This window comes from Hypanus sabinus, chromosome 14 (assembly GCF_030144855.1).
Source record: "Hypanus sabinus isolate sHypSab1 chromosome 14, sHypSab1.hap1, whole genome shotgun sequence".
Taxonomy (NCBI): Eukaryota; Metazoa; Chordata; class Chondrichthyes; order Myliobatiformes; family Dasyatidae; genus Hypanus; species Hypanus sabinus.
Window position 1 is genome coordinate 5,332,520 of NC_082719.1, and position 14,279 is coordinate 5,346,798.

Genomic DNA, 14,279 nt, shown 5'->3' on the forward strand with positions numbered 1-14,279 from the left:
AAGACAACTATGTCATGCTCACAAGATACTCAATTACATCATGGTCATAAGACAGTCACAAGGTACCCACGGGGTATGTAACATAGGTGTCAACATCTCTGAAAATTTATCCTGCATCCAATGTATTGATGCAATTACAAAGAAGGCATGCAGTGGCTTTATTTCATTAGAGGTATGAGGAGACTTGGTATGTCTCCAAATTTCTCGCAAACTTCTACAAATCTACCATGGAGAGCATTCTAATTGGTTGCACAGGATTGGAAATAGGTGCAGGAAGTATTAAGCTCAGCCAGCTCCATCATGGGCACTAGCCTCCCCAGCATCGAGGAAACCTTCAAAAGGCAATGCCTCAAAAAAGTGGCACCCATCATTAAGGATGCCCATCACCCAGGACATGCCCTCTTCTCATGGCTATCACCGTGGAGGAGGTACGAGAGCCCAAAAACACACACTCAATGTTGCAGGAGCAGCCTCTTCCCCTCCGATATCAGGTTGCTGAATGAAAGATGAACCAATGAACACTGCCTCACTTTTCCCCCTCTTTTTGCATTACTTACTTAATTTATTTTTGAATATATAATTCCTATTGTAATTTTTACCTTTTATAATTATATAGCAATGTATTGCTGTGTGGGGGGGGGGAATCCTGGCTTTGTAGGCATTGCTGAGTGTATCAATATCCTGCCAAGATTACTGGCGTGATTTTACCTGGACAAATTATGAAATACAGTTACATTGACCTTACCAACCACTGCCTAAGTTTTTATAATGAATCGTACTCTGTTGGCAAAGATGGAATTCTTTTTGAGCTTCTCAGTAACTTGGTTTGGTGCTGCTCAAGTTTACCAGTCTCTTTGTGGTTCAAAATAAAAGCTAATTTTCCCACTCTTCTGAAGACCCTTGGTCGCAGGGCAATCTGATACTATTTTAATAATTCAGCATTTGCTGTGCCTTCCTGCTGATTAAATATCAACCTTTAGTGTGTTTTAAAAATATCTGCAGTCATATTAACAGATAATTAGGCCATTTGGGAAAATACTCTGCATGCTCCTTCATCAACCTAATGGTGCATATTATAAAGAAAGACAGAATGGTTTGTACTAGCAGTTTAAAGCCAAACCTTTTTTCCACTTGAACTAAACTCTTTTTAAAAGAAGAACAACCAGAAACTATTATTATTATACTTATTTATAATTATGCTTGGCTTATTAGGCAGATATGTATAAGTGAATGAAGTCTTCTCACAGCACTGAACAAAGAGGTAATTCCAGTTGTTGAAAAGCAAAGAAAAAGATATGTCAGGGTTACTCAACAAGTCAACAAGCATCTATAGGGAGAGAAAGTGGTATTGTTTCTGCAGCATACCTATTCAATTTGTGTTCATTGAGTGCCTTATTATGATTACTGAATTAATTAACCGAAAATAAAACAAAATTTTGTTTCAAGACCCCTCAGCACACTGTGGAAGTGAGCCTTTGGAACACACTGGCAGAAGGTAGCTGGTTGGAATTGTAAACACTGAGCTGGTAGTTCAAATATCTGTAATCTTAAGAGATATTTATACTGTAATCTATTACAATGGATGCAAATTGCTTAAAGTGTTGAAACATATTGAAGTGCTAAGAAATAATTAAAATGTTCAGATGAATAGGAACTCTGTTATTAGGCTACGGCTGCCTGATGTAAAATTGTGGAGATACATTAATGAAGAGTTGTGTTAAATTCAGGTTGGATGATTAGCCTCCATGTGCAGTGAAAGAGTAGGGTAACTGTTACACCTGTAATGCATATATCCCAGATTTAGAATGCGTCTCTGTAAGCCTGGTCTAGACAAATCTTGAAACAATTGCAGTTCTGTACTGGAGCCTTGGCTTAGATTTTGCTTGAGGTTGGAAACATTGATCTGAGAATACTCCTATTGAAATGCAGTACAGTACATCTAAAGTATAAGAGGAAAAAAATTATGTTAAAAGTCCTGTAAGGTTGTATGACAGCAGTCCTATCACTAAATCGCAACGGATCACTGTTAGATAATGCCAATCCTTCTTTACTGTTATACCTACTTGTGGCTGACCAGAGTGAACCATCTTTGCTTTGCCTCAGTTTGCTTTTGTTAGTTCTGTTAAACTAAATACACAAAGTCAGTTTCACTTGCAGTAAATTTAACTGCAGAACTTTTGTAGAGTTTCTCTCAATGTTCAACTGTAACATTGTTGGGAGTTCAGCAAAAACAAGTTTTTCCAATGTCTTAAAAAATTCGAAAGAATGTTACCGTGAGGACCAAAATCCTTCCTCAGTATTTGAAAGTCTCTCTGTTTAGTTTCCTCCTGATTAATACTGTTAAAAGGAGGGATTGCTGTTTTTGGGAGAATTGCTGAAGATTGTATATGAATGAGCCAAAATATTTTGAGAAATGCATTGATGATTATCAAAAATTCATGTTGGTGCATTTAAATAATTTATTTAATTTTCACCTCCAAAAGTGTGCATGGTTTATTGTACACACATTTTGTACAACTAATGAAAATTTAAGAATGTGACCTTGCAAATCTGTTAATCTTTTACTGCTTGTTTGCTTGAACACTGCAGTTAGACAGGGTTTCATGTAATGTCAAATCCATTAACTTTGTGTCATCTTAGAGACACAGAATATAACAGCTCCATGGTAGAGTAGCAGTTAGTGCGATGCTATTACAGCTAAAGATGTTGCAGTTGAAAGTTCAAATCCGGCACCTTCTGTCAGCAAGTTTGCCTGTCCAGTGTGGGTGCTGGTTTCCTCCCACAGCCCAAAGACATGCAGGTTAGGAGGTTAATTGGCCATAGTAAATTGTCCTGTGATTAGGCTAGGGTTAAGTGGTTGGGTTGCTGGGTGGTGCAGCTTGGCGGGCTGGAAGGGACTGTTCCATGCTGTATCTCTAAATAAATGGATAATGGCCAGGTGCTTTCAAACGTGATAAAAAAGTCTGAGAATTAATTTGGCTATAATCTCATCTGCAAGGAGTTGGTTTCAGTGTGGAATGTCCAACATCAGCTTGTGGGTTTGTTTGCAAATAGTTCATGACAGCTGGATATTCAAGGATATAATTTGTGCTAGATGATGGAGTCTGTCATCATAAGCCAGAGCTTGTAAAACTTCATTCAATTCTTCAGAGAAGTGGATGCATGTGATTTTAAAAAAATGCTCAGTAATATATTTAAAAATTAAAACTGAGACTGAAAATATGATTTATTTCTGTTTGTTAGGCTAATGACCAAATACTGGAACAGACAGCTTTGAAGACTGCAAGTGCTATTATTGTTCTAACTGATGGAGAACTGAGGGAGCATGTGTTGACATACACACTTAAAGAGGTAAGTGTAAAATTCTGAGTATAGTTATTCAGCATAGAGTCAGGTCCCTTGACCTTCTGTGTTAATGCTGACCACCACATCTATCTTATATTAATCCCATTTGTCTATAGTAATTCCACATCCCTGTATGCCAGCAGTTCCCAAACTTTTTATGCCATGGACCAATACCATTAAGCAAGAAGTCTGTGGACCCTATGTTGGGAGCCTCTGCTGTGTGCATTCTTCATTCAAGTAACTGTCTAGATGCCTTCTACCTCTGCCACCTCTTCTGGCAGCTCATTCCAGATGCCAACTACGATTTGTTTTGCAGATTTTCCTCTCAGACCTTTTTTCAACACCCTACCTCTCAACTTATCTGGACACTCCTCCCAAGGTAAAAGTGGAAGCAGACACTGGCATCCTACCTATCTATGTCTTCAAGGGAAAAATAAACAGCAGTGTATACTTTTCATCAGGTAACTCAATCCAATCTGGTCAACATCCTTCACAACCTTTTCTGCACCATCTCTGGCTGAGTAAGGTCCTTCATACAGAGAGGCAACCAAAACGCCACAACATCTTACATAGTTGTAACAAGGTGTCCCATCTCTTATTAATGCCTCAGCCGATGATTTGCCTTCCTCACCACCCTTCCACCTGCGTTCCACTTTTCAAGGAACTAGCCAAGGTTGAGCCTGTTTAACATCACTACCAAGAGCTGGCATTTATGGTGCATGCCCTATCCTGTTTTTTTCCCAATATGCATCACTTTGCAATCAATTCTATATAGATAGATATGAGATAAATTTCTCCTATCATTCCCTTGGCCCACTTATCCATTGAACTAGATCCTGTTTTAAACAACCGTCTTCACTGTCTACTATTCTGCCAAATCAGGTGTCATCTGCAATTTTCAAGGGTACTGTTGGATTAACCAGGCTCTAATTTGATATGCTTTTCATTATAGGCTGACAGGTCAAGGACTCTTGGAGCAATCATTTACTGTGTTGGAGTCAAAGATTTTAAGAAACAGCAGGTGAGAATCTACAGTGTTACTCCATTGCCTAATACTGCATTCAGTGTTAAGTCAGGAGATAGAGATGCGATTAAAGTTACAAAAATAGTGCATTGGTTTAATTCACAAAAAATACGCAAAACATAAGGAAATACAAAATAGGCCATTTGGCCAATCAGTTTTGCTTTGCCGTTCAATGGCTTCAAGATGGCACCAGCAAACAATGCGACCAGCGACATCCTACAGACGGTTCATGAAACTACTTCTTCTTTCAAATATGATTCTACAACTAAGCTGTGTGCGATTGGAATCTTTAAGTTACATTTTAATGGTGTGTCTTTGGACCGATTGAGTGATCTGGTGCTTTGCTGTCTTCGAGGGAATTCGGTGGTTTGGATGAGAATATGTGGCCTGAAGGTCTGACAGCCTGGAGACTGGGCACGAGCCCATAACTGACTCCATTACCCCTCTCTGTTTGAGATGTCAATGGCATGAGCCCACGATTGACTCCATTGCTTTTCTCCGATTACGGTGTTCCAGTAAGGTTGAAGCTGATGAGTATTGGAGTAGAGGGCTGGTGGGTGTTTGGTGCTCTCTGCCTGGTTTGACTGGTATTCCTCTCCGTCTCAATAGCTGCTGTCGGAGGAAAGTGCAAGGGTCTTGTGGTCCTCGTTGCAAGGATTGATCAGAGTCAGCGGACTTGTTTGAGGGAATTTAGGGTTCATGTTACATGTGTTCCTGTATTCAAGTTACTCTTTTTACGGCTGTTTTTGAGCAGTTTGATTGAGGTGATTGATGCAGTCTAGGGTCTTCAGTGAAGAATGCTTTGCCCTGTGGCCTGCACTGGTCCAGCAGCATGACACTGAACTGCACTAAATTGAATACTACTGAGCTCCTAGTTTGGTGTTTGATAGTCTAAGTATTGTCCGCTTGCTTGTTGCTGTTTGCACAATTTGTTCTTTTCTCATGTATTGGGTATTGATATTTTCTTGAACAGTTTCCTTGTTCCATGGTGGCCTGCAGGAATACAGAGTTGTATTCTCTTACATACTTTGATTATAAATCGAATTTGAATTTGAATTTTGAGTAAGATAATGTGCACCTTTCCTTGTCCACTTTCCTGCCGTGTAGGCATAACTCTTGTTTCTATCACGATTATAAATCTAACTTTGCTCTGAGTATATTCAAGGCTTCGTGGCTTTCTGAGGCAAGGAATTTCAAAGATTCCCAATGAGAGGAAAATGTTCTTCCTCAGTCTTATTGGGCACCCCTTTATTTTAAGACTCTGCTCTGTTACTCCAGAATCCTGCATGTTGTTAGTCAAAACTCCAGCATTTTTGTCAATATTTCTATGAATCTTTTATGTTTCATTAGTATTGCCTCTCATTCTTCTAACATCCAGTGAATATGGACTTAACATATTCAAACTTCCCAGTCCAAACTTTGAATAATGTTGTTCACAGAACCCAGCACAAAATGGCTCTCGGTTTTTTTTTGTTTTACACTAGGAACTACACTAGAATATCATTTCTCTCTCATTCGTCAAGAGCTGATAAATCATTGGCAAGCACATCATTGCATTATGATGATGGCAATGGACTACCCCTTGAATTACTGTAATGAAGGCATCCAATATATTTAGCGGGTAGAGGGGTTGGCAAAGAGGTGGAGGTTACAGTTTTTGATGCAACAACACTGAAGGGATGGTGTTATATGTCTAAGTGAGGTCCATGCCCTCACTTCCTAGGTCACGCTCTTCTCTTGCTCCTGTCATTAGATAGTAGGGACAAGAGCCTCAGGACTCTACCAGGTTTAAGAACAGTTCCTCAACCATCAGGCTCTTGATCAAAAGGGGATAACTACACTCACTTGCCAATCCATTCTGATATTCCCACAACCAATGATCTCACTTTAAGAACTCGTTATCTTGTTCTTTCATGTTCTTGTTATTTATAGCTGTTAATTTATACTTGTATTTGCACAGCTTGTTGACTTCTGTATATGGTTGAGCTTCAAAGATCCTGTTAAAGTTACTGCTCTATAGATTTGTTGAGTATGCCCGCAGGAAAATGAATCTCAGGGTTGTATGATAATAAAATTTACTTTGAACATGTATAACTTGGAGGGGAGGTTAGATACAGTGTGGTTCCAATCCACATGCTGCCATAGGGGTGGAACTTCATTTATAGTCATTCAACCACGTACATGTATACCATCAGGAAACAATATTCCTCCGAACCAAGGTGCACAGCACAGTGCATGTAACTCACACACAACACGTGAAGGAAATATTACCACAAATAAATCAACAAGTAATAATTTAAGAACATTGATAATTTTGCATATGGTGCATTTTTCATCCACTCGTCTCTTTTCTCTCTGTCTTTTTCCAACTGCTGAATTGTTGGGTTACTAAAATCAATTCAATCTCTTTTTTTTTATTATTCTTACATTTATTATATATTGTAGTTAAAAACAAACATCCTCAGCAGTAATTACATTTGCTTATCTCACTTTGGATTGGGCAGGGCTCCATCTCTCATCACTGTGTATACAATACATGCTCTACTGAATGTCTCTATGCTATTCCATTACTCTTTGCGAGTTCTTTAAGTTACGACAAAATGTAACTTGTAATAAAAATACATTTGGCAATGTAGTGTAAGATTTAAACAATATTTAATAGTTCCTATTAAAGATTCTATTAAGAATCTCTGATTCAGTTTATACCACAGAGAATGAAGTATAACTACAATACCGTAATGTTTCATGGTGATGTCATGGGAAATCCAAGTCAGGTGGGGAAAAGCGGAATTCCTCTGTTGACGTAACCCAACTAGTTTACAGTTTGTGGTTCAATGAATTTATGGTTAATTATTTTTATGTTGAGTTTGTAAGAATTTTCAATAGTTATCACGCTATAAACAGAATATATAATGAGGAGCCATGGGACTCCTCTAACTTGCTTGCAGAGACAATCATGACTCATTCATAACTTTGTCAGTCTTAAGGTATTAGGTTATATCTCTTGCAGGATTAATCAAGGAAGTTTACAAGTCCTTACTTATAAAGATCCAAATGATGAGAATATGTGAAAGGGCCTAAAGCCACGTTCAAGTTTGAAGTGGTTTACACTCTTGCAGTTGCAAATCCATTGAGAAATGAATTCTGCAATGACCAAAATATTTTCAGAGTACTTCGTAATTTCTGGAAATGTCAGAAATTTTAATTCTGATAAGCCATTACTCAAACTAAATGCATAGTTAATTTGTAGCTGGAGTGTTGGCCTGTGCTAATTTTAGCTTCCATATGCATTCTAAAATTGAACCAAACTATAGGTTTGGTTCACAAAATAAAGCAAGAGGATACCAAGTGGCAAATTTAGAATTCAGTTTGGTATGTTATGTTGAAACTAGGTTAATGTTGCAGTAATTGTGTGGCCTGAATCTGAGCCCAGTTTGTGTGAGACAATTTATATGAAGGTTTCCACAATGCATTTCCCACTGTGCTTCATTCTCTTCAAAAGATCATAATCATACAATTTCTCAGTGGAAATATCCTAGATAGAAATTATGATGAGATTAATCATAAGATCACTAATTAGAGTTCTCTTGTAAAGATTCAATTTACCAAACGGAAGCACTGTCAAAATGAAATGTTGTTAATATAAAAGTTGTGCCTTTTGTGCAAGGTATGTGAATGATGAATTCCAAAGCAAAATTAGTTCCACCCTCGAAGGCTGCAGATTCCAGGTTATGTCTAAATTTTACAGTAGCTCAGCTTAAAATTATATCAAACCTACTGGATCTTTTCTTAAGTTTTTTAGAACTTCTAAGAATTGTTAGAAAAATAATGTTCCACAGTAGAAAGCTGTAATATTTCTGTAATCTACAATTTCTGAAAACTAACTTCTTCTAACATAAAAATAAATCCTGAAGTACTTTGAAATATGATATACATATATCTTGCCAATAGTTTTTGAAAGTGGTGAATGAGAATGAAGTCCAGGAACATTTAATAGTCAACCACAGTATAGGTCTGGTTCGCAGAATGACTAAGTGCATTCCTCAGTGAGGTAAATGCTCTCAGTGATAGGATACCAATTTAAAACTCAGTTCATGGCTAAAGGCATGATTAGTCTATGGTTATCTAATTCAATTTAAAAAAAGGATTAATGGGGAAGATAATCAACTAGCCATAAGGTTTAGGGCTAAATTTATGATTTTGACCTTGCTAACATTGAATCATTGAACCTTTACATGTATGAACATGCATGTACCCCTGAATGTTGATGACAGCAATAACATGTAGATTAAACAAAGAGGCCTTTGCCTCTGGGATCTTCCGAAGTTGACAGTACTGGAAAGCACAACATGCCACTGGAGCACATAGATTTGATTCATAAAATGCAGGTTGATGGGGTAGGATATTAAGTTTATTGGGTTTGTCCGGAGTAATTTAGATGCTATGTAAAAAAATTGCATTCGAGAAGAACATACCAAATATAGAGTAAGGGGGAAGAATTTGCTTCAGATGTTAAAGAAGACCCTGAGCTTAAAATGGCAGCAAGAGATACCAAGTAATAAGTTGTCTCTGCTGTAGAACTTTGATCCTGTGAGTGATGTATATGATACTAAAAGAGTGAATGATTTAAAGATTGTTGTTAGTGTTAACGGGACAGCCAGTGACTTAGAATGAGTGGTCAGTATGTTGAAGTGATAACAGGATACCGTATACAGTGACAACGGAGTGTTCTGTAACACGAGTGTAATTGAAGGTGAACCATGTTTCAGTGAAGTGCATCTGTACTAACTGGATCATCGGCTGGGAAAATGTATATGAACAAATTCTTATTCGTGAGACTGACATTCTTGATAGACGAATGGTAGAATGGGTTTTATGATTCACTGGTCTTAACAACCTAGGTAGGATTGAATTGCTAAACGGCATTGGGGAGAAATTGACCCCTGAACAACTTTTCATGCAAGATGATTTCAGAAATCTGTGGAAGTATCAACGTGTCATTTGGAGACATTTGGCTTGGTACGCAGAAGATTTAAGCTTAAAGAAGGATTTTAGCTTGAGGCAGCAGTTACAAAAAATAGAAGGTAAGGTGGGAAAGAAATGGAGCCAGGAGGCTCAAAGAACAGGAAAGAAAAATAGTATATTTCTTGAGAAAAAGTGATGCATGGTGAGCTTAAAGGTCCATGACAGAAAGGAAATGTGTTTAAATAAAAATGACAAAATAATTCCAAGGAAGTTCCAGTGGATGAAATAGGGAAGTAAATCAGTTTGAAAGGAGGGAAGTGACACAACAGGGCTGCACGTAAGTTAGAGTGACTGTTAGCGAAGGATAAAATGAAGTCCACTTCATGATTTGTTGAGGGAGAAGAGATACATCAGCTGAACCATTCTTTATCAGTTTCCTCACTGGAGTCATTTGTCAAAAGAAGCACCCATCTTCCAGTCCTCATCCCTCCACTCCCCTTTCCCTTCTACTTTTTTCTCTATGCTCTTACTTTCAAGCTCTGCTAGAAGGATGAAAGATAATCTTACTGAAACTTAAGATTGATAAGAAGCTTATCAAAATGAGAACTGAAAGGATGCAGTAGACATCTCTAAAACTGCACCTAGAATACAACATACCGTTTAGATCTCATTGTAGGTAGGGTATTGAATGTCATACAGTGAAGGTTTCTCTGATAAAACTAAGTTATCCTGAATGAAGAACTAAGCCGAGTGGGCTAATATTGATGGTAAATTTGAAGAACAAAAAGTGTTTTTTGTTAAAAATTCTGAATGGGTTTGATCTGTGCTTTGACAATGCTTCTTCTGGTGGATGAGTCCAAAACAGGGAGACATTGTCTCACAATAAGGAACCAGCCATGTAATAAAAGGAGGAAGAATTTCTTCTCAGAGTAGGTAGTGATATGGCCTAGTCCATCATCGGTAAAGCCCTCCCCACCACTGAGCATATCTACATGAAACAAGAAAGCCGTGTCCATTACCAGGGACCTCCATCACCTAGGAGATGCTTTTTTCGCTCTGCTGCCATCAGGAAGAAGGTACAGGAACATTAAGACTCACACTACCAGGTTCACAAACAGTTATTACCCCTCAACCATCAAGCTCTTGAACCAAAAGGGATAATCACTCAACCTCACTTGCCCCATCATTGAACTGTTCCCACAACCAATGGACTTAGTTTAAAGGACTCTTCATCTCATATTTTCAATACTTAATGCTTATTTCTTTATTATTATTATTTCTTTCTTTTTGTATTAAAACATTTTATTGTCTTCTGCATGCTGGTTGAATGCCCAAGTTGGGTGGCCTTTCGTTGATTTTATTATGGTTAGTATTCTATTGTGGATTTGTTGAGTATGCCCACAAGAAAATAAATCTCAGGGTTGTATATGGTGTCATATAGAACCATAGAACATTACAGCATAGAAACAGGCCCTTTGGCCCTTCTTGGCTGTGCTGAACCATTTTCCTGCCTAGTCCTACTGACCTGCACCTGGACCCTCCATACCCCTCTCATCCATATACCTGTCCAAGTTTTTCTTAAATGTTCAAAGTGAGCCCGCATTTACCACTTCATCTGGCAGCTCATTCCACACTCCCACCACTCTCTGTGTGAAGAAGCCCCCCCCCAATATTCCCTTTAAACTTTTCCCCCTTCACCCTTAACCCATGACCTCTTTTTTTTCTCCCCTAGTGGAAAAAACCTGCTTGCATGCACTCTATCTATACCCATCATAACTTTATATACCTCTATCAAATCTCCCTTCATTCTTCTGTGCTCCAGGGAATAAAGTCCTGACCTATTCAACCTTTCTCTATAACTCAGTTTCTCAAGTCCCGGCAACATCCTTGTAAACCTTCTCTGCACTCTTTCAACCTTATTAATATCCTTCCTGTAATTAAGGTGACCAAAACTGCTCACAATACTCCAAATTCGGCCTCATCAATGTCTTATACAGCCTCACCATAACGTTCCATACTCAATACTTTGCTTTATAAAGGCTAATGTAGCAAAAGTTCTCCTTACGATCCTATCTACCTGTGACGCCACTTTTAGGGAACTATGTATCTGTATTCCCAGATCCCTCTGTTCTACTGCACTCCTCAGAGTCCTACCATTTACCTTGTGTATTCTACCTTGGTTTGTCCTTCCAAAGTGCAATGCCTCACACTTGTCTGTATTGAGCTCCATCTGCCACTTTTCAGCCCATTGTTCCGGCTGGTCCAAATCCCTCTGCAAGCTTTGAAAACCTTCCTCACTGTCCACTACACCTCCAATTTTTGTATGATCAGCAAATTTGCTGATCCAATTTACCACATTATCATCCAAATCATTGATATAGATGACAAGTAACAATGGACCCAGCACTGATCCCTGTGGCACACCACTAGTCACAGGCCTCCTCTCAGAGAAGCACTTTGGTATATGTACTTTGGTGATAAATAAACTTCGAACTTTGAGTTTTTTTACTGCTCCATTATAGCTAGGGATGCCAATTAACTGAGTATGGACAAGTTTGGGTTGGATAGTTTGATTATTGGAATATAAGGAAACCTAGACATGTAGGTTGGGCAAGAAAATGGAACTGAGTTCCAAGGTCAGATAGGTCATGATTTTGATCACTAACAGAAAAGACACAAGGGGCTGAGTGCCTGTTTCTTGGCCTGTTTTTATAGGTTCTTATGTTTGTCTGTTATTATCATTGTATTGTGCTTTATTTTTTTCAGGCAAAATAGCATTGTATGAGAATGTTATCACTCAAAGTTCAAACATACAGATTGGACCATCTGTCAGTATTTAGCTGTTTAAAAGACAGTCATCATAATTGGTCAATTCATCCTCTGCATTTCTCCAGTAATGGATTCTAGCCTTGCTGGGTCTTCCTAGTTGTCCAGCACTATGCTGGTCAACTGCTTTCCCTACTTACATTGTTCTAGAGAATCAGAGATCCTGTTACTTTGAATGGGATTCTAAAGCAAAGAATTAGGGGAAGAGAGGGTGAAATAACTTCTTAAATCATTTTGTAGTATTTATTTCTAAAATAATTTATGTATTTACCTTTTTCCAGTTTTGTTTAATTGTTTATATTTTAATAGCTTTTAAATCAGAGATATTTCAGAGGACATAGAGCTTTGTTGAATCTCAAAGCTTTTGGGAATGCGAGGCCTCCTTTAACTGTGCTCCTGAAAGTCTTGTTGCTGCTTGTGCAATGCCATTGGATTCTTGGACGCATCAGTTAGCGTTTTTGGCAGTCTGCATCCAGATTGGATAGGTGTGACTGCAGAGAAACTGCTGTTAGCAATTACAGTTGAGAAGACAGGTGGTCGAGTATTTCCTGGGAATTCAGGGTTCACCACGTCTAAGCTCCCAGCTAATTCTCTTATCTTGAGTGAACCCCCTATCAGCAACACTGAAGCAAGCCCCCCTTCTGTAGCTGGAAGCTTGGGATCGTAAATGCCACACAAGTATTTTAACAGCTCTGTGTGCTACGCCAGGAATGAATAGACTTGTCACAGACATTCTGATTATTAATCACACTGTTAAAATTGTAAAGATGATAAAAGATTTAAAAATAAATCACACCGAAAGCAATTGAGATATATTGTAAACAGGACAATCAAATCAAAAGGTGCAAATTACAGGATACTTGCCTCTACTCCTTATCTCAATGCTTCCCATTGAAATGAATGGTGCCAATGATGCAAAAACACATTACAATTTGCATCACTTTGCCACTGGGCTCCACAAGGAGCCAATTCCATGGAAAATCTGGACCATCAATAGTTTCTTGATAGTCTCACGATATGGAAATTAGGTGTTTATGTAATAAAGTTCTGTTTCTTTCATCTCAGGAGTACTCTGGAAAAAATGAAAAGGTTTCATATTTAACAGTACATGATTGACTAATGATTTCATAACATTAAAATATTAAAGGAACAATGTTAAACAAGTTGTTTAAAATATCTCTTATTTTTCTTTATTTTAAAAGCTGGAACGTGTTGCCAATTCAGCAGATCACGTCTTCCCTGTTAATGGGGGATTTCATGCTCTAAAAGGCATAATTGATTTGGTAAGTATTTGGTCTCATTATTAATGTTACAGTAAGGTTCTAATAACCAGTATCAAATGGTATATAGTTATTAACACTCTAAATGACAATCAAAATAATGAATAAAATTTGCTGTTGCTTATTTAGATTACTTCTACCAATGGAAATACGTTTGAAATAAACTACATCATGTACAGTATCTGCCATGTAGTAATATGGTGTAATTGATCAGACCCAAAAGGCCCACACCAATCCCAGTGTTCAGAAGACATGGCAATAGGAGTACAAGCAGAACAAAGCAACTTAAGCATAACTTAGTATCATAAAATGGAAAGCACAAATAAACCACACCAAATACTATTTAAAGGCAACACGAGTGAATCTACAGATGTTGGAGATAAATACTATTTAGTAAGTTCCAAAGATTTCCACAGAGACTTCAGGGCTCAACGTTCTGAGCTGCGACTTGATTGCCGCTGTTGCCGGGGGAACACAGAATTCTGACCTGTGAAATCACCCTTTGTCCATTCTAGGCACCCATCGATTGCGATCCTTTGGTTTAGGTGAAATCCGATAACTCAGGGAAAGGTGCCTGAATCCACAAGCATTGAGACACGCAGAGTCAGATAAACTCTTTGGTCTTTTGCTTTCGGGCCAGTAACTCAACATGGTTTCTTTCGTTGTGTTCGTTGACAGATATCCCGATGCTACTTATAGCTTGAGGACCAGGAAGACTGCAGCTGCTGTTAGCAAACATTAGACATTAACAATGTTTAATGGTGTTTAACTTGTACAGATACTATGACAACTTTCATGCTGCGAGCTTACAAGGAGTTAAACTATCACAGAGCTGTTCA

At 38.2% G+C, this 14,279-nt stretch overlaps 1 protein-coding gene across 1 annotated transcript in view; it reads left to right on the plus strand.

Annotated features, from left to right (window-relative positions):
• Nucleotides 1-14,279, plus strand: part of antxr2a (ANTXR cell adhesion molecule 2a) — a 221,851-nt gene that overhangs the window by 50,271 nt on the left and 157,301 nt on the right. The window contains 3 exon segments of the mRNA XM_059988717.1: nucleotides 3,244-3,351; nucleotides 4,298-4,366; nucleotides 13,363-13,443. Coding sequence (XP_059844700.1) covers nucleotides 3,244-3,351; nucleotides 4,298-4,366; nucleotides 13,363-13,443 — 258 coding nt within the window.